The following is a 26,434-nucleotide window of genomic DNA, read 5'->3' as shown; positions in this document are numbered from 1 at the left end:
CCCCACACCAGAGCACCTTCACCAGTGTCTGCTCCTTAATATATGGGAGCTTTACTGTCTCTTGTCACCAGGTTTTGAAAGCCATCGTGTGAGTAGATGTCCAGTGTTCCTTGCCTACCTTTCCTGTTCTCCATCTAGTTCCGGTCGTGGCTTTTCTTGTCTAGCAGTACTCTCGAGCGGAGCGGACACATCGTCTGCTTCTGTTTTCTGGACACAACCTGGACTGTTTCATGACCACAAACCTTGCCAAGCCCTTTGATTTTTGCCTGCCTGTCAGCTATCAAGCGTGTCTTTCAGACCTGTCTCAAGCCTCAGCCCTTTTTTGCCTGTCATCTCCTGCTGGGAGCAGTCTGCTCTCTGCCTTACCCGACTCCTGCAGAAGTTTGCCTTCCTACACCAAGTTTTGCTTAGCTATCTGGGCATAACAGATATCTGTGTGAGAAACTCTTCTCAGCAATGCACTTTAATAAAACCAGGTATAGATTCAGGCTCACAGATGCCCATCTTGAAGCTGTACTCAGAGTTGCAGCAGCAGCAACCCTCAGAGCAAATACGCCTCAGTTCTGTGAGCAGAAACGCTCAAAGTCTCTGGCAAGAAGTAAAGCCCAAACTGATTCAGAGAGGAGTTGTGCGCTATAATATATTAATAGTTCTTTAAACATTTTCTCTTATTGTTTTAATACAAGGGTACAAATTTAAATCTGCTTGAGGTTTTTTGTGTTTGCAAAGTAGGATTGTCAAAATAATTGATATCTTGGTAAAATCAATACTAACATTTTTTTATTTATACAGAAATTGTACAGGGCTGCTGCTGAATAACCAGATCCTTTGTTTCATTGTAAAATACATTTAGTATGCACCAGATCCAGTTTTTTTTGTATGAAATAATAGTTGTAATAGTTGATAGTTGTCCCTTATTAGTAACATTTATCTGAATCATCTGCTAATTGACAGGTAAATAAAAGCATACAGTGATCACTAAAGATAAGCAATTCTAATAAAAATAATAGTATGACTAAATGAATGGTGGATAACTTCCATAAAAGATATCAACACTTATAGTGGTCTACCGTTTAACCAATCAGGGAAGTGGCACCTAAATTATACATATTTTCCTTAAAGAGGGCTGAAAATATGAAGGACCAACATTGACAGAATAAAAAAATAAAAGTGGAAATATGTAAATTACCCAATAAATACATCAATACACTTAAAATGTACCAATTAATTTAAAAAATGAGCAATAATTTAATGTCATTTTATATGCCTGTTAAAAAATATCAGAAATATTTACCACATGTTTTATTATTTAATTGACCATCATATGTTTTTTTTTTCTTTGATTATTTCCAATGTATTGATTTAGGCACTTTTAAATTACTAAGAACAACCTTGTAGTGATACATTTGTTGGTCCATTTATGTGTTTCTGATTTTATTTTTAATTTCTTCAGTTTCAATCCTCCATAAAATTGTGCCCCTACTAATTTGGCACTAATCAAGAAAATTAATGCTAAGTTTGTCATTTGTCATTGTTTGTCATAACTTTTAGCAAAAAAAGTTATGACCTTCAAAAAATGTTGCTCCAGCTTTTCTTTCTCTGTCAAAAAATGTTTGTATCAAAATTGAGTTTAAAATTGTATTATCTTGACAATCCTATTGAAAAGCAAATATATATATGTTCACAGACATACTTCTGTTTTACTAATATTGTAATTAATTGTACCCTTTTTTAGTAGCAGAGGTGTTAACATGTATTGCAAAATATTAAGTACACAGGCACACGTTTGAACTTGTTTCTATAAAATGAAATCGTTACAAGGAGCAAATTGTTTTCTCATGTTTTTGTTGCAGCTTAAAAAAGTAGCAGAAGGCACAGATGTGTTGAGAGTTTAGCAGAAAAAGAGTTCATTTTAAGAAAAGCTATTTGCACTACCAGTCAGTGGCGCATGTGGAGATGGCTGCCTCATTACATTTGTCACATTTCAGCTACCATTTTATTTAGTTTTTGTTTTATTAAAAGTACCCCATTAGTAGTATAAGAATGAGGAAAAAATATCTGCTACGTATCATTACACTATTTAAACACAATATTGCAGTTGTTTTTGTGCTTTTTTTCAGAAATATCTGCACTTTTTCCTACTACCTTGACACTGAAGTGGTAATGGGGATATGTTTTTTTTCCTGGAACTGTACACTCACACATCTGGTTGCCTGGGAGGGATATGGTCTGCTTGTTTGGAGGTTGGTCAAATGTCACGAGACATGACAAGAGTAATCATTTTGTTGACATATCATTCCTCTGAGGCTCTGCGCATCAGGCTGTCAACAAGAAATGCCATTATTCTAAGCCCTTGTTGGCTCTTGGATAAAATCAGTCAGTGTCCAATGCCAGCCAAGTTAACAAGTAAAAAGTTGAATTCTGGCCAGAGGGTGTCTGACCGTAAGCAGCCCTGCATGACTGGAAAACTTTGTTTCAATTTACTTTTCCCACAATGATATTGCAAGGTATGTGGAACATGCAACTGCAAGCAATACACCAATAAGGAACTTTGGAGCCACGTTACAGTAAGAGAGACTGAAGAAACAAAAGCTCAGTAGATCTGACTGAATGGTTTTGTTACTAGTTTTAGCAGCTTTACCAGGCGCTTTAGCTCATTCAGTTATGCACCATAACACAAAGATGTCCACGAGTGATGCTACCAACACTATGATCTAAGATATAGAAAGATGCTGAGGGTTACATTGATAACAAAGTATTAGTATTCATGAACTGCTGTTTCTATTTCTAGACATTATTTGGACAAGACAGCTTTCCTCAGCCTGTATCAACTTTAAAATTGTGAAAGTAGTCATGTTAGATGTTAGATGTGATCCAGCTTTTCTTTCTTCGTCAAACCATAAGAATATTTATAAAATAATGCAAAAGAACACATTTTATAAATGTTTATAATAATGATGCATTCAACCTGGAAACCATTAGGAGAACAAACTAGTTGCTGAATAGTGGATCATCTGAATCCTCAAAGGTCTGCTTTATCTAATTAACTTATTCACCTTATACTCAAACATACAATAAAAGGACACATCTAAATGAACCCTAAGACAGCTTTTAAAATCAGTTCTCCTCTCAAATGTATTTTTTTTTCTCCGAAGTCTGCTTAGGGATTCGGGATGAATTAAATTAAATATTCCAACATTTTGATTAATTAGAAAGTAATAAATAAAATGAAAAGTGGAAATGAATACCTCCAAGTATTACACATAGGTTCATGAAGTGCACAACAAACAGTTGATGCGGTCTTTAAAATATTCAATTAGACTCTAGATTTCCACTCAAAACACCCTATATGCTCATGTAATCCTATATTATTTTTTCAACTAATGGATTTCATTTCAGGGAGTTATTGCTATGAAAGGATCGGTAATGCTACTATGATCTGAGTGTTACCTTATTGGCCGACAGGGACACACGTCAGTGTTTGCTCAGCAACAAATTAGACCTCTGGTCCATCCTGACCAATTTATCTTAAACTTGAGGGAAAAGCAAACCCTGGTAAAAGATGAATATGTTGCGTAACAACTGTAAACCAGCTTCCAGTTGGAGACTTTAATTTAATTTGTGTTCAATGAAATAGATCAGATTCAAGTGCCTCAATTGGGCAACAGATTTCTGTAGTTTCTGCTACCATCCACTAGAGGGAACAATTGCTCTCAGATTAATTGCAACAACAGAAACAGGATTATTTGAAACAAAAGTTAATTTTCATTCTTAAAGGAAAACAAACCACTTTGGTTAGAGGGTATAAAACATGTATAGCTAATTTCCTAACAAATAAATGTTTCTGTGATGCTTTCTTCTTTCCTGGCGGGATGATAGGGAAGTACTTTATAAGACATTTTGTACAAGAAACTGTGAAATGACAACAACACAACTAACACACAAACTTGTAGAAGCATTTGTAGTGGCACAGGAATGAAAGTGATTTTTTTTTTTTTATCAATCAGCAAGCGGCTGCAATGATTTCAGTGTTCAAATGAAATGTTTAATTTCATTCTGATGAGAACTCTAGGCTGTGAATTACCAATGAGTTGAAATAAATTAGAGCACTAGCTCATTATAGATGCATGGACTAACCTTGAAGAAACTGCAGTTTCTCCCACATTTCACATTAATGTTGTAGGAAATCAGCCTTGTTAAGGTTATGTTTCCTTTTATTCTTCCAGAAAAAAATGCAGGTTTTCTGAGTTAGCCTTGGTTTAAAAAGATTATTCAAAAATATTCAAAAACACTCGGATAGATGTCAAAAGGCTATCTACTCACAGACACGTGTTGTGTTAACACGATTTATTTTGTTGTGGGTATAAGCTGATGCTGTTAATAGTATTTTTATTTGCACTGCAGAAGTTTCATGTGAAATCATACCTGCATTTATATATCCTCACATCTACAGCCATTAGGAAAAGCAAGTTTACAGCTCTGTTAATACAGTCATAGGAAAAGCTCAGAACGCCCTAAGATTCAGCTGCTTGTAACATTCATTTTAGCAACAATACTACTAATACTGAATTAAAAATTCCTTCTCAGTTGTTGTTTTTTTTTTTATCTGTTTGACCTTATTAGTCTCTCACTCAATTGTGGAGGCATTTTGGTCCACTCTTCTTTACAACAGGATTTCCCTTCATTAGAGTTTCTGGGCATTCATATTTGCACAGCCGTTCTTTGTCTGGGCCATTGCAACGCATTAGTTCTTTTCTTTTTCGCCCATTCTGTTGGAGATGTGTCGCTGTGTTTGGGATTACTGTCCTGTTTCATGAACAAACAAGCTGGAGCCATCCGACAGCTTAGTTTAAGATTGACTCAAGAGGCGCAGGCTACAGAACAAGGCCCCCAGCCACTATTTGTCCACCATCATACTTGACTGTTGGTATAAGGTGCCTGATCCAATATCTTGTTTGTGGTTTTCCTCACACATCTCCGCTTTGGTATTTGGTTTCATCAAAACAAAGGACATTTTTGCTCAAGTCTGTTTTAGATGAAACTTTGTAAACTTGCAATAAGGAAAGAACTTTTTCTGGCAACAATTCAAAATTAGCCATTTTTTGGTCGTATTATAACTATCCTGTCACAGATTTTATCAAAAACACATAGTGAGGCCCATGGAGTCTGAGATCTTAGGCCTGGTGTAAAATATCAGAGCTTTTGCATTGTCTGAGTTTGCAAAAGGATTTACAAGGTTGCCATTTTCTTGAAAGACTGCCATCATCTTATTTTATTTATTTATTCTTTTTTCCAGTTTGGGAAAAAATACAGATGCCGCAATCAGGCTTTTTCCAGCCAAAAACACTTACCAATCCTCTCTGAAGTGTGACCTTCCGATTCCAGTTTCTTCTTTTTTTTTTTTCTTCAAATTAATAATGACTATAACTCATGAAAGGCAGAAATGTCCAGACGTTCTTTGACAGCCGTAGTAGTTTTCAATTCAACACAGAGTGAATGAAAGACCTACAAAATGATTCCAATTTTTGCATCAAATAAGCCGTCTGTAGCAAACCAAAAGAAGTCCATAAAAGCACCTGATGCTGTTTGATGTGTTCAGAGACTAAGACAATTGCTGGTAGCTCTTTCACCCTATAATCAGAACCAATAAAAGAAAAAAAAATTACTGACTCTGGTGTCTGGCTGACTGCATCCAATAAAAAAAAAAAAACTCTTTCTCACTGTGGCATGGTGAACTTTAAATATTTTGCAAATGGGGGTTTTCCTTTTCCTAGATGAATGAGTGAAAACAATTGCCTCTCTGATGTCATTGCTGGCTTCCCATCCCGGCATTGTGTTAATACACACCTGCATGCTCTCTCAGTGCAAAAACAAACTGCTGCTTTTATAAAGATGATTAAATGATCTAATAGATTTATTAGCATCAACTGATTGGTACTTTTTTTTCTCCCATGACTGCATCGAGGTCATTATTTCTTCTTCTTTTTTTTTTTTTTTTTGCATCCACAAACAGTCTTTCTTTGTTGTTGTTTTTTTTTTGCATAGTGTATGCAGACTTTTTGCAGTTCAACTGAATACTGTCCAATACACAGACCGTGCTTTGTTTCCCACCAAACACCATCAGGAGTGAGAAAGGAAGCAGAGCTCCTAAGAGACGGTCGGCAGGAGACGAAAATCGCAACTCTTGCAGGGGGCTGAAAACAGAACGAAAGAAAAGAGTTCACCTTTAATGGGATGACATAAAAAAAAAAAAAAAAACAGCCAGGGACGGAGGAGACATCCGGTGAGGTGCTGCGGGGTGTTTTTAATGAGAGACGCGGAGGGAGACGGGGAGATGGAGCGTGTCCGTCAGGTAGGTCCGGGGCTGCTTGCTTCAAACTGAAGGTTTTCTGCTGAAAATAAACACGAAAGCATGGACGAGTTTAGCCAGAAACAGATCTGCCCATTCCTTTTTTTTTTCTTTATTTTATTTTTTGCTTGTTTTTTCCCCCAATGGCGTCGACTAATATCGCCCGGTGAGACGGTTTTACACATTCCCACGGAGGTTGTAGCCCCGCCGCTGGCGTGCGCGTGTCTGTGCTGACGGAGCAGAGACAGGCGGGCAGCCTGCAGCCTGCAGCGGATACCTGTGGATTCCCACCACTGGCTGCTGTTAGGCTGCAAGGACAGATGCCAGAAATGCTGCAGCTGAAATAGAAAAAAAGAAAGAAAAAAAAACCAATTATAATAACGCTGGGGTAAATGAACAGAAGGGGACATGCTTGCTGATTATAGAGCCTTCTGCACAGACTGCCTATTAAAATTCCAATATTTCCATAAACATGCATTAAAAAAAATGAATAGTTCCAGTGCTGTTTAAAATATGCTCAGTTTCTATATTCGTAGTTTTTGCTATGACAACAGGAGTCTGGAAATAGTTTCTGGTATGTTTTCAACAAACAACCATAAAAAAAAATCAAAAATTCTTTTGTTGTTTTAATTTAATTACCCAGTATAACTGTTGACATATTATGTAATAAATGCTTCTTTTAAAATGTTGTTTGTCTAAAGCAAATGTTTACCAGCGAGCTTTAGCTCTGTTGGGTGTAACTTTAGACAGAGTCACTGGCTGACTTCCTGCATCACCGTCGGCTGATCCTGGTTTGAGGTCCAAGGCAGAGGGGGTCTGAGGGTCTGAGGGCCCTCCACTTCCCTTTTTGTTGCTATTTTCTAAACAATATTTGTTTCAAACCTATTTGGCTGACTCAGTGTGATTGCTTGATTCACTTTTTGTTTAACTGAAATTCTATAAAAATATATATATATATCCATAATAGTTTCCTAACCTGTATTATACAAATGTCATTATTGCGGTGTACAATGCTATTTTAGCAGGTATTACATTTCTGCACTTTCACAAAAGATTGTTAAGTTTGTCGCTGTTTTCCCAGCTAAAAAAGATGTCCATGTTTTAACTCACAGCATAAACCTTCAGAGTTAAACCTTTGGGTTTTGCATCAAACTGTCATTTGTGCAACAGCATAGAAGGTGATCGGTTCCTGTCTATATTCGATGCACCTTAAAATTTCCTTTTTACCTTTACATTTTCTGCAACTTCATAGGTTAAATGTGGGTAAGGCAATTATCACAGATAATTTATTCTCAGGAACTCACTTTTAAAAATTGAAACTATCCCTTTAAGAGCATTGAGATCTCAGCCTACTTGATCACGGTGGATGCTTGTTGTCTCAGGGAGTTTATAGAGTGGACTGAAACTGATAAATTGTTTGATTTGAAGCTTGACAGGAAATGTGTCCTGTGTACATAGGTTCTGTGTAATGAAATTGTAATTTAGATAATTACCTTATTAAAGGTGCTATAACATTTCCTCATAATTGAGTGTCACAGAGATTACTGCTTTTAAATGCACTTCCTGTTTGACAAGTTGTTTTAAGATAATCAAACCACATTCCTTTCTCTAACCTTTACTTGGAGAAAACCAAGTCATTTATGAGTATGCGTTAATCCATATTGACGCCCGATTAAATACATGGTGAAAGTTAGTAAAATATGTTCCACAACATGCTTAAAAAGGCATTAGCCATAACAGGCGACTAACAAACCGTTTTGACATTGATGCGGACGTTGATGAAGAGCCATGATGAGATGAGGAGATTTGTTAAAGAAAACTGAAAGTTGCAAAATACGGAGGAAGCACAGGAGCCATGAAGGAATCAGGAACAATGGAGAACAATGGGGCGTAACGCAAAGAATCTAGAGGAACTGTAGTTATGTGTCGAGGAAGCTATATCTTTAGACACAAAAGGTTGTCTAGCAAAAAAAACATTTTAGACCTAAATATCTGCCATGGACAGGGGGGAAAAAACAAGCAACGTTTATACATATAGAGTTGATTTTATTAAAGGATGGGACCTGGGAATTGGCATCAGCAAACTGTGATTCTTTAATCAGCTGGATCAGTATGTGGTACAGAAAAAAAAATTGTGATTGGAACATCCCTGGTCAAATTTTAGCTCTACTGCTTGTTTGCGTAGCAGCAACTTAGTATAAGTTAAATTTCATGGTTTATGTGGGTGTTTGGTGTTAAGTAATGCTCAATAAGACATTGCATTATCTTTGCTGGTTGCCTAGCAATGTGATTTATTTACACGGACTTATAGTTTAATTGTTCCGTTTTGTAAGCCAGTTTCTTTGATGTCACTTGGCTGAAAAACAAGGTTTCTCCATTAAGAAGTTTTAGTTTCCAGGCACATTGCCAGTGTTCCTGTTTCTTTACAATCTGCACATATATATTTATAATATATATATATATATATATATATATATATATATATATATATATATATATATATATATATATATATATATATATATATATATACACGTTAAACAAACATAAAGTGTTACATGATGCCTCACTGTCCGTCACTGCAGTTGGTACACATATATTCACGTCCCAACTGAAAGTGAGGCAAATAATTTGACTATATTTAACTTCCGCATTGACAGCATGTCAGTGAAAATGTTGGCTTGTTTTTCATAGAGGCTGCATGCAAGCTTTACAAGGCTTTAACACAAGCTATGACAAGAATGTAGACATCTTCACAGCGTGGTGCCAGTTCGCCTCAGTACTGTCATCAGTTTCCTGCTAGAACACATTTCTTTTTTTCTTTTTTTTTTTTTTTCTTGGGAATTATCAGGAATTTGCTCTTGCAATCTGACAGCAGAAGTGTCCAACATATGTGCGTCATCTTTCTCTGACAGGGTGTGCTTGGCTGTACAAGCGGCTGTTGTTAACTTACTTAGCACTTTTCAATCAAATTGACGCCCGGCTGTCATTTTGTGCCTCACATGGCCAGCAGTGTGTTTGTTTTTCCTGTGCAGTTTTATCAAGTGTGAAATCATGGCTGTAAGGTGACAGATTTAGCTCAGCACTGCTGATTTCTGATCAGTCGGTGACTTGAAATGAGGTCCAGTGTGCATTCCCATCGGTGTGTTAATGCTGCCACATAGACCTTAAACATTCTTTGACTGGATTCTTTAAATTCTAGTCATGTTGTCTGTAGTTTACTGTGCCATACCATTACAGAGGTATCTCTAGAATTTAGCGGAAGTTACCTTGCAATTCATACGTCTGCAAATTTATAATTTACAAGCTGCTGTTCTCTCAAGTTAAGAAAAGATTAAAGTATTTAATCAACCATGAATGCAAGTTATCAGACACTCTTTGTGACCCTATTCATCTAAAGCTGCAGTAGAACTGTGGAGTTTTAATATCAGCTCTTGCTGATTGTGAATGTGTTATGTGCATCGAGCTTCAATAATCCTGTGAGATGTGCTTACAGAACAGTTTGTAGCTCATTGTATAAAAAATAGTATGTGTTAAAATCCCCAGAGACTGAGCCTTGCAAAAGTATTCATATCCATTATGCAAGCACATGCTAAAGAGCATACAGAACTTTTTTTAACAATGTTTATTTCAAGCATGATAACGTCACTCAAGGTATACGGTTTATTCATTCAACAGTAGTATCGGTATCGGGTATAGACTGATACGCTTACCTCAGGTATCGGTATCGGATCGGAAAAAAGCTCAAGATTGCCAAAGTGCTGCAACTGTGCTTTCTTTCATTCCTTATCCTTTTTCCATTTGAGCTGACTGACTTCTAGAACTTAAAAATAAGGTAAGGGGAGAGCTTGAAAAGCCCGTCTGACCCATATTACCTGTTTTAAGTGTAAAGGAACAAAATAGGCAGTTAAAGTTCTTTAAATAGCTGATTTAAGACTACCACATACTTGTGCGTACTGTACACTTACTGTGAATCACAAAGACTGCCAGTGGACGTTTTATACTTCGTTGTCGAGCGTACCCGTTGTCTGATATGAACGTCTTCTTTCTCCCGAGCAGTTTATAGTGTGACACCAATAATGCAGTCGTAAAAATTGAGCTCTGCGCGTACCCATCCGCACGGAGTCCGCCTCGAGTCTGTGCAGACTTCGCATGGATATCCTCGGACTCAGTTCCGAGCAAGTATGTGGGAGCTTTTAGTGTCACTTAAGCTGTGCTTATTGCCTATTTTATATGTAAAGGAACAGACAACGCAGTTAAAGCTCATTAAAAAGCTAAATGTGGCCTAAGCCATGCTCAATGGCTATTTTAACTGTAAGAAACTGAAAATGTAGTTTTGTGAATGGAATGATTCGGTGAATGAATCTTTTGAACAAATCATTTTTATGAACTGACTAGTGACTCAGTACACTCAAAAGAACTGCAGTTCCCATCAAAATGTGACGAAAGGCTCCACTATGGGTAAGGAGATGTGGAGGAGGGACTGTAGCACAGCAGAGAGCAGGGGGTGGGGGGGACTGGTAATGTGTGCTTGTTCAGATTTTCAGGCCAAATCCATGGATTTCTCAGAACTCCCGATAGCAACTTTAAAGTAGATAGTCGATTTCTGTCGGATGGATTTATGTCAGGACTTTGACTGGGCCTTTCTAAAAAATTGATATGCTTCGATCTAAACCCTTCCAAAGTAGCTTTGGCTTTGTGTTTTGGGTCGTTTTCAAGTCGGAAGGTGAACCTCTGCCCCAGTCTCAAGAGTTTTGCCATCTCTAATTGTTTTTTCTTCCAGGATTGACACTTATATAGCAAGTTCATTCTTTAAATCAACTCCTTATTATATATTCTATTCTGTTCTAATATCCCGCTGAGGAAAAATGTGCCCACGGCATGATGCTGCCATTGCCATATTTCACTGCAGGGATGGTGTGCTTAAGGTGATGCACGGTGTTAGTTCTCTACAGGAGAAAGAAAAACAACACATCTGGTAACATCAACAGCATCTACCAAGAATAGTCTGTGTTTGAAAAAAAATAAGACATGATGTCATTATTATATTGTTCTGTGGCTTTGTGTGCATATTTCTACATTGATGAAATGTTGTTCTCAAGTTTTCTTTTTGAGTCGCAGCAGGATGCTTTAAACATCAGACGCTTCTTGCGTTTTTGTTTGGCACATTATCACAAATCCATTTCTCTGACTTATATGACGCCAAACTTGTGAAAAGAATCCCTTCCTTTTAAAAAAAAAAGCTTTAACTTTGAAATTCCCAGACAAAAACACAGCTCCGCCTAATATGGGCTTTGCATAAATGTGACACAAAAAAAGCATGGAGTAAAGTGTGGAGTAATATTGTCCTTGACTGAACCTTGACCCCAGGTAACTCCTCCCTCCTGTCAGCTGCAGAGAGAGCTCGCTGCCACAAGAGTCCTCCTCCCTCACTTCTTCTCCCCCTCAGAGGCTTCTCCTGTGCGTGTCTGAACATGCCGAGACACACCGGGAGAGGGTGGAGACAAAAAAGCAAAAAAAAAAGAAAACAAGAAAAACCAGAGAGCCTGAGAGCCAGAGAGACAGAGGGAGAGAGAAGGGAGGAGAAAGAGTGGAGGGGGTGAGAAAGCAAAAAGGAAATTACCTGCAGAAGCTGACAGGAAGGTTCGATGTTTAAAGGACAAGAGCTGAAGGAAGAGGGTAAAAAGTGGCTTTAATTTGGAAACAGAAGACAACACAGGTTGGGTGAGATACAGTGTGTGATAAAAAGTGTGAAAAACGCTTGTTCGGTTTACTGAGCCTTTTCTTTCTCTTTCTGATTTCTGCCTCAGCAGCTCCTCTGCCTTCTAGGGAGGCGTGATGAACGCCTGTGAGCACGCCGTTCGGCACCCGGCAGGAAAAAGATCAGAATGAACGCAGAGGATGATGAGCCGCGACTGAAGCTCACTCGTAGTATTGCTTTCCTATCCGTGCGACCCATCGAGACCTGCAGGAAGGATATCCAGCGGTAGAATTCCCCTGATGCAACACACTTCCTGAAAGTCAGAGTGAAAACGTTGAAGCAAGCATGGGATGTGAAGCTGAGAGCACCGACTTGTCTCCTGGATGTCAGAAGCCCGGGAGCAAATGAGCGGCTCAGCACACGGATGCAGCAGCAGCCTGCTCCGGGGCCGGCGGTTCTACTGCCGGGAATGGGCCCTGGACAAGCTGAGGCGCTGCCTGGACGCCCGCCCGGCGTCTGGCCAAGCGCCGGGGCTGCTGGTGACCGGGGGGCCCGGCGCTGGGAAGACCGCCCTGTGCACTGAACTGGTGTGGCCCACCTCCCAGGCAGGCCTGGCTGCGGGGCTTTGGCAGCGCTGCCTGGCTTCCCACTTCTGCCTCAGGGAGGACCAAAGGAGTACGGTGCTGTGGAGGTTCGTCCTGGGCTTGGTGGAACAGTTGAGGGCCTCCCCTCTTCTTCCTCCTGGGTATGAGGAGATCCTCAAAAGTCCATCTGTTTCCTCTGCTTTGGAGCCTCTCAACTGTCAAAAAGACCCCGAGGCCACCTTCAAGAGGTTTGTATTACTTTACCGTAATTAATGATGACCCTTTGATGTCGCATACATGATATATAGCAAAGCAGCGCTTGTTTAACCCCAGCTCTTGAGAAATTTCCCATAGATTTAAACCTGTCAAATAAAAAGGGGGCCGGTAAGTTGCTGGAAGGTGCACCAACACTCCTGAAACAGAAGCTAAGCGTGCAACAGCATGCGCGTGGCTTGTTTTTTTCAGCCCTGCACAGCATAAATTATGTGTTATCGCCACTCATTCTGATGGAGCCGCTGATGATGCCAACACGTGTCCCAGAGAAAAACGGCTTATCTGATTCAACCCTGGGAAACAAAACCTGTTCCGCAACTTCTGTGTACGTGCCCCGTTCGAGTGGTCCGATTGTTTTTACCTCAAACTTTGTTACACCCTCCTCTCACTTAAACCAGACAACCTTTCATTTAATATCAGAGATGTATTGACTTTGGTTATAGACTTTTTTTGCTGCCTGATATGGATGTGTTGAGGTTTGATCTGTAGCCTGGTACTCAGCAGACTACTGCATGACCCTGTTATCACCAGCGTTACATTTTTTATATTTATATATATATATATATATATATATATATATATATATATATATATATATACCACCTGGATTTATTCGATTTTATGGCTGTGGTGAGTTAGTGCTCCTTCCACTTTTCAAAGGCAACTTAAACTGTTAGTATCTGGTGGTTATTTAGTGTTGCTATGAGTTTAAAAGCTAAGGAAAGATCACACTCTTTAAGCCAAAAAAGAAATTGCAAAAAAAACAACAATCTATTGTCTGGCTTATTGCAATGTTTGCCACGCAACCTGAAAGAAGCACAAGCTATTATCAGCACATACTCTGTTCTGATTGGTTAATATGTTCACCTATATCTGCATGGTATACCTTAATCAATCACTCTTTTTTTGTGTGTGTGTGTGAAACACACAGCAACAGCTTTTGCTGCAAAAAAAGATCCATAATATTTTTTATTTCTATTTTCTCTTCCAAACAGAACTGACTCTTTGAGTGTTTTAATTGCCAGTGGTCTCACAGCATGTAAACGTGAAAGCTTTTGACCGTGGGTAATAGAAGGCAGGACAGTCGCGGGAAAAGAAAAGAGCGCAGTAGCCATTCTTTCCCCGGACTTATATTTATTTCATGTCCCATAATGCAGCCTATTCACAGCGCCCACAATGGCCCTCCAGTATGAATGAATGCCGCAGTGTTATTTACGACGCCACATCCTTCCAGTGAGAGTCGGGGGGGGGACAAAGAGGTGAAAAATGCTTCCCCTACCCCAGTGGCCATCTCGGCACCAGTCGGCGAGGTCACCCTCCTCTCGGGGACTTTTCAGCTCTCTCTCCCCCGGTGTGTTTGTTCTGCGCTCAGTCCGAGCCCTTTCATGCTCCCGTTGGTGTTTGCTCTCCTCTGGTGTGAAGTACCGAACTGGATTCCACATTCCCCCACAGACTGGCTCGCAGCCAGCAGCTGGTTTGTGTTTGGAGCCCACAGAAAGTGGCTCTGGGCATTAAGAGGAAAACAAAAACCTGCACTGTTTGAGGACAGCCATCAATAAACTGATGAGATGGGGGGGGGCTTAAATTTGCTGCAAGGAAGCAAACACCGCGTGGGACATGTGTCTTAAAGCAGCAGGTAGCTCTCTGCAGCCAGCGGGCCATAAACGCGGCTCAGACCGAACGCTCCCTCTGCGTTAAACTCTGCAGACCTCAAGTTCAATGAGTTCGCCTCTTTTGTGTGAAACAAAGTCAGAGCCATAGAGGCAGCAGGATGTCGACTCTTACTGTCAGCAGTTTCAAAAACACATTTAAAGGCGCAAACATAGCATATAGGTCATGTAGACTAACAAGATAGTCATTAAACAACAAAGCATGCTCCTCTGTTACATCCTAGCTTTGGGGAAATAGGAGTTTTAAAAAGTTAGTCTCACACATTTCAGATCTTTATATGTAGTGCCGAAAGGTGTTATGCTTCTTAAACTTTTCAACGTGTCACATTATAAGATTTCATTGTATTTTAGTAGGGTTTTATTTGATAAACTAACACGAGGTAGTGCATAATTGAGAACGGTAGGAAAATGATGTATGGTCCTTGAAAAAGAATGACAGAAAATCAACAAAAATAAATCAAAATAGTTTGGGGTAGATTTGTATTTAGCTTCTGGATCAATGAAACACCATTCTTCTTTGCAGAATAACTTAAGTGCAATAAGAAAGGGTAGTTTGAACGTCAGGCTTCAAGTCTTGCCACAGATTCTCAATTGGATTCAGGTTTGGACTTTGACTGGGCCTTTTGAAAAACATGAAAATGCTTTGATCCAAACCGCTGCGTTGTACCTCCGACTGTATGTTTAGGCTTGTGTTCCTGTTGGAAGCAGGTGAACTTCCAATCCAGTGTCAAGCACTTTTTTAGAGGTTGCAAAAGGCTAATGCTGCCACCACTTTTAACCGAGGCCAAACATTTTAGACTCATGTACTGTGTCAGTTAACTTTTTCTTTTTAGAGAAAACTGGGAATTTTTTGGTGGGGATTTTAATATTTTTTCTAAGCACTGTAAAGAGCTTCTGCAGAATATCTCTACTCGGGGCAAGGCCATTTCTTTTTCAACTCTCTGTCAGTTCTAGATATGCAGATTCATCAAGGAGCAACGGGACTAATGCTAAAATCTCAAATATGCGATTCAACCCCATGACCCACTTTGCTTTTCCATTAGAAGTTTCAGTAATGTTTAATTCTGATCTTGCAAAATGTTCTTTAATCTAGTAGGACATCCGTTAATAGTTAATACCGCACGTCATCCTGAAATATTATGAACTTTCTAACTGAGCTTGGTGCAGAGGGGCCATACGTATTCTCCCAAGGGAGCTCAAAATGTTTAAAAATCCGTCCAACAAGTAGGCGGGATCCACCAGAGACCTGAATAACAGTCATTTTCTTGCGCTGGTGGTCTTGTTGCAGTTTAAGAGCAGTCACTAATTAAGATCTCATTCTAATTATAGTTACAAAAAAACAATACCTGCAGCCCTGCGAGCTCAGGAATGCAGTTTACTAGGGGTCTGAACACACATGAAGTGATTTACACCCTGCCTTCGTAAGTGCATCTGTCACCAACTCTGCCCTCTAATTACCGCAGGTGTCACACTGACACGCGCCCCTTCAATAAGGCCCATTATATCACCGCTTCAAAGTTCACCCACAGATCTGTGTCCAGCGCCGGTCTAACCTGAATGAGGTGGAAAAACATTAGCAGCTATAAAAGGTTAATTGCACTTCCTGCTCCGTTCGTGTGTGCATGCGCTCGGTCGGGGAGTGTTGCTTTGCTCAGATGACTAAAGAGCATGGCGGCTTGATAAGCTCGTCGGGAACTTAGATGTGGCAGGATGGGGTTTAAAAATCTACTTTTAATTGCAGGATATGGCCAATAATAAAAGAGGTAGTCGGATGAGTCAAACGCTTAGGCAGTCTGTAATACTGTTGAGATCTCTCTTGTGAAATGTCGCCCTTGTTAATCAGAGAAATTAGGACAAGAACACTGATAAACATTTTATAAGCTAAACGAAACTATAGTCAGCTTCAAGGATGACAAATAATTTGATCTGAGCTGTTTTCTATCGATCAGCTCAATTTCATGTAGCAAACTTGTATCAAAAGCACATGATAACATAAGTGAGGGCTCTGTTTGAAATTATTAACAGACTATAAACGAGTATATTGGGGCTTTTCTTTCATCTTTTCAGTCCATGAAGTGCAACAAAAGTGAAAGTGCAAAAAGAAAAAGCTTCTTCCCAGCAGTCATCAGTGTCAATCTCCTTGTCTGCTTTGGCTTCGTTTTCTGTCAGTAGGCAAGGCAAGGTTATGTGTAAAGCACAGGAAGTATGGCAGCCAGACACTTCAAAATGCTTTACATGAAAACATGAGTACATTGCAGTGGTTTACTAAAGGAAAGGAAAGAAAAGTTGGACTACAGTGGGTGGCTCCATTAATTTTTACATGTAGCTTGTGGCTGCATCATAGATTTTGCAGCTGATATATATATTAAAAAAAAAACAGCTGACATAGGTGAATTTTTGGGCTATACTAATTTGGGAATCACAAATAAACAATAGTCTAAATTGTTTCAGACCAACTTTCATGTTTGTTGCCAGGCTTTCTTTTCCCCGATAGAGGCTTGAAGTTGTCCTCTTGGCTGCTGGGGACTTGGTTGTCTTTTTTTACAATTTGAACCAGTCTGTCTAAGTGAGCAAACAGTTTTAAAAACCCATTAATGAAATATTGGTTGAGTGATCATGAGAAGATGTAGACGCAATACAAAAGTGATGTTCTTTCATTCATATGTTTCCAGTCACCAAACTTATTTTAGTATCAGACAGATATAACCACACAAGAAGCAGTTTTGAAATGATACAGTTTCATTAAGAGGAATAAAAATCTCTCCTAAGCAGCATTACCCTAATTAAATATGGTAATTGCACCACTTTTTAAGTCAAATATTAACTGTGGCTAAACCACATTTCTGGGACATTTGATTTCACTAACTCACACCTGGATTCGAATACTTGCACACTTGTAGAATCAAGAAATCCCTTTAAAAAAACAGTCTGACTGCATGAACTTGGTTAAAAAAATATCTAAAAGGCACCATGATTTGAAGCACACCAGGAAGTCCATCTTTAAATGGCACAAAAAAAGAATTGAGGTTTTGGAGCGGCCTGCGTACCTGTGTTAATGTGCTGAGACAAAGCCAATAATGACTCATTTGTTTGATGTTGAAATGCCTCACATCAGGGTTTGCTCACCTCAATGTCATCCTTTAACAATCTGTCTGTCGTTAGTTGCTTATTCTCTCGGGTTGATTAACACTTTGGATGTCCCCTTACAATAACTATATGAATACGTCTGAGGCTTTTTTTCCTTCTTGCATTATTATGCTTAGTCTTGACTGTTGGATTAATCTCTCAATAAGCCGTTTCAGACTAACTGAAACATATGCCGAAGATCTTGGGAAAAGCCTTTGTTGTTTTTTTAGAATGTTTTCATTGAATCAGCTGTAAAGAAAATCACTTTGATAACTGAAGATTAGTGGACCTTGTAGGCCTACTTAAACACAGACATTAAGGCTAATAACAGCACGCAGACACAAGCACACACCCTGTATTTGTGGCTGAATAAACTCCCTGAGCTTAGCCTCATTGTGACCTGTCTAAATCAGGCTGGTGTCCTGGTTTAATTGCTGATTGTTCGCCTCTCAGACATGTGAGAACGTGTATTGTTCCAAGTCAGATCTGTAACTTTCATTACAGTTTATTCACTGGTTATTAAGACATTTTGTCTGAATCAAAGATGTAGGAGATGAATACATCTACATTTACTGGAACGTAAATGTGGCGTTGCCACGCAAATCTATGGGTGATGATCCTGAAGTGGGCATCATTGGCTATTACACGTTAGGACACTAATCCAGTAACTACCGTTTATCTCCCTACTCTAGAGGGGGAGGAATCACATATCTCGCTGTTCCCTGCTTTGTTGCAACACCATGAATGTGATATGTCTAAAGCCAACACATGTAAAATAACTACTATTATTTTGTACTAACAGTTGCATGCGCTTAGCCTCAGTAGTGATCTAAATGAGCAGTTTTCTCCTCCAGACTCCCTGCATACTTAATTCAGCTTGCGATTTTAGTTGTTACTATTGATAAGTCAATCTGCTGATCAATATGTTATTTGTTTCTAATGTACAAAACTCTTGCTGTAATTTTGAAGAGAGGAAAATGTGTTAATGCAACACGGCTCTTTAACCCGAAAAAAGTAATTTCCCTCTGGGATTATTAAGCAATTTCCTTCTGGGATTATTAAGCAATTTCCCTCTGGGATTATTAAAGTATGTCTGATTCTGATTCTGAAAAGGTTTGCTGCAGCTTCCTGGATTGGGAAATCCATGCAGGTGAAGAGCCGCTAACGACTGAAACCATTCTGTGCACGTCCTTTTGACATGCCCATATAGTGATCTGCTTGTGTGTGAGTGCGCCCGGGGCAGAGCAAGAAAAAAGTAAAAAATCCCCCGGAGTTCCACATACCTGAGTCACCTCCAGCCCAAGGCAGGGTGTGGGTGTTGACTGTGCTCCTTGAAGGCCAAATCCTCTTTTGGTTTTTGCCAAGTTTTGAATTGTTTTACAGCTCTGTGAGTTGTTCCGTCTTAATTACTGTAGAGTATAAAGTACTTTCTTTGTAGAAATGACTGTCTCAAATAAACGTTCAATGCAACTCATGTTAGCTAGTTATTGTTGTTCAACTATTTGAAAGAAACAACTCTCAATGAGGGATTGAGTTTTGAAGTTAGAATTCATTAATCAAAGGATTTTATTTATTTAAAACAACCATGACTTTAAAAGTTCCATAACTATGGTTAGATGATACTAATGTAAGATACAGTGTATTAATATTAATGTAAGACATAGAAAACAAAGAGACCTCAGTAAAATTCAGTAAAACATTTTGCAGCCTTAAACAGAAATTTTAATGGAGCATAAGATAGTGCGGTCCTCACTTTGTACTTTACACAAGAATGCGTGTGTGTGTGTGTGTGTGTGTGTGTGTGTGTGTGTGTGTGTGTGTGTGTGTGTGTGTGTGTGTGTGTGTGTGTGTGTGTGTGTGTGAATGTATGTAACAAAATTCTCACATTTCTTCTGTTCCTTTTTTACTCTCTTCTCCGCCCACAGTTCCTGCTGTTTTTACATTGCTTTCTTGTCATTCATCTTTTCTCTCTCTCTGTTGTCTTACCGGTCCTCGTGCTCCCTTAGAGCGGTGTTGGAGCCGCTGTTGAACCTCCCTCCTCCTGCCCAGACTCTGATGGTAGTGGTCGATGCCCTGGATGTTCACTGGATGCCAGGGGGAAGAGTTGACAAGAGTGGCTCGATTGCAGAACTCTTGTCTACCAATCGGCATCTCCTGCCCAACTGGCTGCTGTTGGTGTGCTCTATCCGCCGTAATAACAAAGATGTGTGCAAGATGTTCTCAAGTAGGTACATATTCATGTTGTTTTTGTCACTAGACTGTATGTTAGAAAATTGTGAGACTGGTGTCCCTGCCGCACTAATAGATTATTGGTTCCTAAAAGGTCAAGATAGTTATAGAACAGAACCCATATGCCATATACAAAGCTGTAAAGATGTTTGCCCCTTTTAGTTCTTTTGTGTCTCGTTAGATGAGTATTTTAGGCACTCTTGGAGTAATTTTGGTAGGTCAGCCACTCCTGGGAAGGGTTCACCATTGTTCCATGTTTTCTCCCATTCGTGGCTCTCATTGTGAAATGACTTGTGTGATAAAAACCCAAAAATAGAAGAAAGTCTATAAAAGGGAAAATACTTTTTTCCAGGCACTGGATTGACTATGATTATCATAGGTGTGTATATTACTCAATGTAATGAAACTAGGATTAAACAAAAACAAAACTGTTGAAGTTATAATCAACAATTAATTTTTTTTAGGCTTTCGCAGACTCTGCCTGGACGATTTACGAAAGCCACCAACAGTCCGTGACGTTCAGCAATACATCCTCTGTCGTCTGGATGAAGATTCTGCGCTACGGCGTCAGCTCACCCCCGACACTGCCGATATGCTCAATCTCCTGCACATCAAGAGTGGAGGCTGCTTTCTCTTTCTTGAGCGAGTGTTGGATGGTGTGGCAGCTGGGCTCGTGGGTCTGCGAGAGATCCGAGACATCCCTGGGACACTCAATGGACTCTATCTCTGGCTCTGCCAGAGACTTTTCCCTCGACGCCTCTTTGTCTTTGTCAGACCTCTCCTCAATGTGCTTTTGGCTGCTCCAACTCCACTCACAACTCAGCAGCTATTTACAGCAGCCTGGACTCAGGACACCACACTTAGCTCACAGGACTTCCAGAGCAAACTCCGTACACTGTCTCCCCTCTTGATTGACGGCCCTGAGAGCACCAAACTACTTTTTCATGCCAGCTTTACAGAATGGCTGACCGACGTTAAGTACTGCACACAGAAGTACCTCTGTAACAGGACTGAGGGTCATAGCATGCTCGCCATGTCTTTGACTCTACAAGGACCCCACCTGGACCCAGAGGGCACGTGTCAATTAGCTACACACTTAGTTTGCTCAGGTCACCATAAAGAAAACCCTTCATTGTTGGCACTCTGGATGCTGTGGACAGGGCTTCCTCCTCTTACTTACAACTGCCGTGAAACTCTCTCCAAATCCTTAGCACAGCTTCCTCCTCTGGTCAGTCAGGAAGTCCCACAGCTGTTAATGAAAAGTGGACTTCTTTCGCCAGGCTGTTTTTCCAACAAGGATGACACTGCTGCAATGCACCGCACCGCTGAGCAAGGAGACACATTACACATGCTGGAGATGGAAGTGTCTATAAAGAAGCTGCTAGAAAGTGGGCGCTCTGTAAACCAGCCTGAATGTTCTGGACAGACCTTGCTTGCTAAAGCGGCTCATGAGGGTTCTGCAAATGTTGCTAAATGTCTCCTAGCACACGAGGCCGATCCACTCATAAGTGACCATCACGGTCAGACTCCTCTGACTTTGGCATCCAGACAGGGTCATGTAAAAGTGCTATCTGTCTTACTAGAATGGACTAAAAGCCAGAGCAAAGAGACTGCAGTGGCAATGATGGAGCACGTTGACAATGAAGGTTGGACCGCGCTGCGTTCTGCCGCTTGGGGAGGACACTGTGAGGCTGTCCGCTTACTCCTGGATGCAGGGGCAGATGTAAATGGATGCGACAGCGAGGGCCGTACTGCCCTCAGAGCTGCCGCATGGGGCGGTCATGAGGAAATCATCCTCACCCTGCTGGACTATGGAGCAAACATTAATAAAGCTGACAGCAGGGGTCAAACACCGCTTATTGCAGCTGCCTACATGGGGCATCATGAAACCGTGGAAATATTGCTCAACCATAATGCAGAAGTTGATCTAGCCGATGGCGATGGACGAACTGCTCTTTCAGTTGCTGCTCTGTGTGTCCCAACAGCAGCGGCGATTAAAGGTTATGGAGCTGTAGCAAGTCTGTTACTTGAACGTGGAGCAGATCCAGGCCACAGAGACAATGATGGAATGACACCACTGCTTCTTGCAGCCTATGAAGGCAATGAAGATGTAGTTGAGCTTTTGCTGGAAGCTGGTGCTGATGTAGACGAATCCGCGGGCCCTGATGGAAGCATTTCTGCTGCAGCTGCTGTTACCCCCTTGTTGGCATCTGCAGCCATGGGTCACATGAAAACAGTGTCCAGGCTGCTCTTCTGGGGGGCAGATGTGGATGCCATTGACTGCGAAGGCAGGACAGCACTCTGCCTAGCAGCAGCAAGGGGCAGCTTGGAAGTAGTCCGTGCCCTACTGGATCGAGGGCTGGATGAGAACCACAAGGACGACCTTGGCTGGACCCCACTGCATGCTGCTGCCTGTGAAGGCCACCGTGCCGTGTGTGCTGCTTTGACAGATCAAGGCAGCATGGCACGTGTAGGAGAGATGGACATTGAAGGACGCACACCTCTTATACTGGCGGCCCAAGAAGGTCACCTGAGCACCGTCAAACTACTACTCGACAGGCGTTCTCCAATCGATCACAGGGCATACGATGGACACTCTGCATTGAGTGCCGCTTTTCTGGAGGGCCATACTGAGGTTGCAGAACTTCTCATGAAGAGAGGGGCAGATACTGATGTGCGTGATGCTGAAGGACGGCCCCTGCTTTACCTCCTGGTGCTTGAAGGTCGTCTTAATATGGCGACTCTTGTCATAGAAAAAGGAGGTGTGCCACTGGAGTCCCGAGACCCTGAGGGCCGCACAGCTCTTCATGTGGCTTCCTGGCAGGGTTGTGTGGAGATTGTAGATTTACTTTTAAAACATGGGGCAAACCCCAATGCACAAGACACTGAAGGGAGACCACCAGTGCATTCTGTTGCCTGGACAGGACATCGAAAAGTAGGACATCGTCTCCTGGCAGCAAATAGTGTAAATATAGACCTGGCTTGCCATCAAGGAGCAACAGCTCTGAGCATCGCAGCTCAAGAAGGACATGTTGACATTGTGAAAATGCTTCTAGAAAAAGGTGCAAATCCTAATCATATAGATAAATATGGACGGAGTCCAGTCAAAGTGGCTGGAAAACATGGGCATGTTACAATCGTACAACTCTTGGAGAACTATGGAGCTAAGCCATACCTGGGCCCATTGCCTATTTCTAGCACTGTATCCCCTTCGAAACCCAATAAGATCCTCTCATTGTTGGAGAGTAATGTAGTCGAAGTGACAGCCGCTACCACCTCCTCTTCACTATCTTCTCCCGGCTCCACTGGAGAACGGTTTCACTCCATGCAAAGCTCCCAGACCTCATCTACCTGCCACTCATTTGCCACTGTACAGACAGTGCCAGCTGACAGCCTTAGTTTTATCCAGCAGATCCAACAGCATTCACTTCCTCGCAGCCGGAGTCGACACTCCACCCTCCCTCCACCGGGGAGCTCAGTAATCGGAAGCCTCCATGGAAGTAGCCAAAGGCCTCCAAAATGCATCCCTTCTCCTACTGTTTGCACAGTTAGGGCTATGGTACACAACTATGAACCCCCTCAGAAAGGTTTGTCTTCTGGGCTTGAATACCACGACAACAAGAACAACAAACAAAGCTCAAACATGATTAAAGCAGAAAGGGTTGCAGGTGGTAAATGGAAGTCAGTCATGGCTTCTCTTGGTATAATGCCAAGCCAGGACAGCCCTCTGAGTGCCAAAAACAGAGAGATTCCTTCGTTGGACTACCCATACAGGCTACAGAGTCCATCTCAAGTGGAAGCTTGGGATTCCCTAACCCAGAACATTTTATCACCTGTTTGTTACAGTTTTACCCCCACCCCACCTTGCAGTGCCTTGACAGATGATCTTATGGTCACTACAGACCCACATCTTAATCTAAAACAGGCCATCAAACTACAATTTGAGGGCCCCACCAGTGCAGCCTTACACAAGAGGGAGACACCCCTGTAAAAAGGCAGCGAGGAAGGCTACTCAAGCTTGGTCTTTTTCCAAAAATCTTTAGGATTTCATCTATTTAAGTAAGGGCTCAACAGTTGAAAGGATAGCTAAACGCATTTCAGGTGAGGATCTTTTGTGGTTCAAAGAGAAGAAATCTGAACTTTTATAATTCAAAGACAAGTGTATGGAATACCCTATTTTCACCTCCTTCACAAAACTTGGAAAAGACCAAGTACAATAAACACATATCTGCATATTTTTTGCTAGCTTTGGTTGCTAAGTAAAGCTTGTTTTTTGTCATACTGTCATGACTGTGGATGTTTTTTGTTTTTTTTACCTGGAAGACATTTGGCCATTTTAGTTTAATTTATTTTCTTCTTCAGATCCAAGAACCATTCCACTCATTTCATAGCCGTCAGAAGAAAAGTCTATTCTTTTAAAAACCAAATGGCGTCTGGTCCTGATTTTTCTTTGACGTAGTTGATATTTTTAAGAACCTGGTCTACATCCTTCATTATTACAATGAAAATGGCGAAAGCATACCTGCCAAAGCCTGCCCTTGTGTGGGCTTCTGATTCAGAACCCATGCAGGCAAATCCACAGACTACAACCTGGCCTGCCCACAGTTTGTCTGTGAGCACGCAGGAAGGATGGCTAAATTTGGATCAATACAACTAGGTTGTAACGTGGGAGGATTGTTGTGAAATTTGTATGTTGCTTAAAGAATTTTTTTGTTTTGATCTTTTTCTAACTCTGTTAATATTCATTACACCCCAACAATTAAAATTGCAACCAGTGCTTTAAAGTTTTATGCATGTGCCTAGTGTGGTTATTTTTTGCTTGTTTTGTGTGGACTGTAACTGTGTTCGCCACTCAAACTAAATGTCAAAGGAAACTTCTGAAGTGGTAGCGTCATGCAGAGATGAAAGTCTGGCAGGGGGCAGATGGCGCCCACCCGGGAAAACAAAACCAAAAGGTTTCTGAACCGTTTTGATTCTGGAGAAGGGCGCTTTTCACACACAGGGATGTTTTTAGTTCATCGAAGAATAGCAATGAGAGTTGTATTTCTGAAAAAAACATTTTGATGAGATCTTTGCCACACAGGCTGCACAGTCACATTGCTGCAAGAAGTTAAAATCCCGGCCTGGGGCTTTCTGTACGGAGTTTGCATGTTCTCCCTGTGCATGCGTGGGTTCTCTCCGGGTACTCCAGCTTCCTCCCACAGTCCAAAAACATGACTGTTGGGGTAACTGGTCTCTCTAAATTTCCCTTAGGTGTGTGTGTGTGTGTGTGTGTGTGTGTGTGTGTGTGTGTGTGTGTGTGTGTGTGTGTGTGTATGTGTGTGTGTGTGTGTGTGTGTGTCCAGGGTGTACCTCACCTCTCACCCAATGACCGCTGGAGATAGGCACCAGCCCCATCTGCAACCCTGCATGGATATGGGAGTAGACAGTGGGTGGATGGATAGTTCTTTGCCATTTTAAGTTTATCTTCAATATCTACAAATCTAGTTCTATGTATGTCCGTATGTGCAAAACTTTCTATTTTTGAAACAGCGTTTAGAATCCTTGCACCGTTCCACATGTAAACTACCACAATGCTGGTATCATCAACCTCTTTTATTATGATTTATTATAATCATAATTATTTCAGTTCTAACCGCTAATGAAAACTCAAAATTAATTTTCTGAGAAAATCTTTATGTTATTTAAAACCCACAATAACATTTTTTATTAATACAGAAATATTATGGCCTACACATTCAAAAAAACTGCTGACTTGACACGTTTGACAGCCTCCACAATCAAGGTAAGCTACAAAAGGTCATTGCTGGCTGGTCAAAAGAGCTGTATCAAAACATATCAACAGAAAGTGGAGTGCAAGGAAAACTTGTATAACATAAGCACTAGAAACATCAGAAACAGGTTTATAGGCCACATTTGTGCATACAAGCAAGGACTTTGATTTCAGAGACAATGTCACAAGCATCTTACCTGGGCGAAGGAGAAAAGAACAGGATTGTTGCTTAAAGCCCTTTTCTCAATTGGAAATCAAATCCCCATATTCTATTATGGAAGAAGAGTAAAAGGCAAGGAATCCAAGCTACTTGTGGTCTGGTTTGAAGTTTTCAAAGTCAGAGATTTGAGCATCCGTGTCAGCTTCTAGACTTGGTCCACTGTTGCTCTACCAGGATGCTTCCTTCTGCAAGCAAAATGTATGGAGATGCTGATTTCATTTCCCAGTAGTACTGGGTCCTGACCAAACTGTCAAAAGTACCAATATCCACCTTGCCCATCGTATTGTTGTGCTTCATAGCAAGGAAACTGGCCTTGAACTAAATACCTTAGATCTATGGGCTATTGTCAAAACCAAGATAAGAGATTTCTGACCCACCGATTTAGAAGAGCTGCTGGCCATCATTAAAGCAACCTGGACTTCCTTACAATCCAACTTCTCAATAACATTTTAACAATTAACTTTCAGTTTGTCCCTGTATAAACGCTGAGTGTTGCTTGCTAAACCTCA

The 26,434-nt window shown here is 40.9% G+C and overlaps 1 protein-coding gene across 7 annotated transcripts; it reads left to right on the top strand.

Annotated features, from left to right (window-relative positions):
• The first annotated feature begins 6,129 nt into the window (after positions 1–6,129).
• ankrd50l (ankyrin repeat domain 50-like) lies at positions 6,130–24,722 on the top strand. Of its 7 annotated transcripts, none has more exons than XM_021319476.2 (4): positions 6,130–6,352; positions 12,163–12,882; positions 19,710–19,927; positions 20,397–24,722. In XM_021319476.2, exons 2-4 carry the CDS (start codon positions 12,434–12,436, stop codon positions 23,921–23,923), a joined length of 4,194 nt encoding a protein of 1,397 aa, XP_021175151.2. In that variant the 5' UTR covers positions 6,130–6,352; positions 12,163–12,433; the 3' UTR covers positions 23,924–24,722. The 7 variants fall into 7 exon arrangements, with proteins under 7 accessions (XP_021175151.2, XP_035994905.1, XP_035994907.1 ...); XM_036139012.1 differs by having other exon boundaries at positions 12,160–12,882; XM_036139014.1 differs by lacking the exon at positions 6,130–6,352 and adding an exon at positions 11,687–12,068 and having other exon boundaries at positions 12,160–12,882; positions 19,710–19,931; positions 20,397–20,538.
• Positions 24,723–26,434: the final 1,712 nt, after the last annotated feature.

This window comes from Fundulus heteroclitus, chromosome 7, assembly GCF_011125445.2.
Source record: "Fundulus heteroclitus isolate FHET01 chromosome 7, MU-UCD_Fhet_4.1, whole genome shotgun sequence".
In the NCBI taxonomy this organism is placed as follows: Eukaryota; Metazoa; Chordata; class Actinopteri; order Cyprinodontiformes; family Fundulidae; genus Fundulus; species Fundulus heteroclitus.
This window is presented reverse-complemented; position numbering and strand designations above follow the sequence as displayed.

Coding starts and splice junctions, on each gene's coding strand:
- ankrd50l (XM_021319476.2), top strand. CDS start 12,434: ATGTCAGAAGCCCGGGAGCAAATGAGCGGCTCAGCACACGGATGCAGC. Junction 12,883..19,709: donor CCCGAGGCCACCTTCAAGAG/GTTTGTATTACT, acceptor GTGCTCCCTTAG/AGCGGTGTTGGAGCCGCTGT. Junction 19,928..20,396: donor TGTGTGCAAGATGTTCTCAA/GTAGGTACATAT, acceptor AATTTTTTTTAG/GCTTTCGCAGACTCTGCCTG.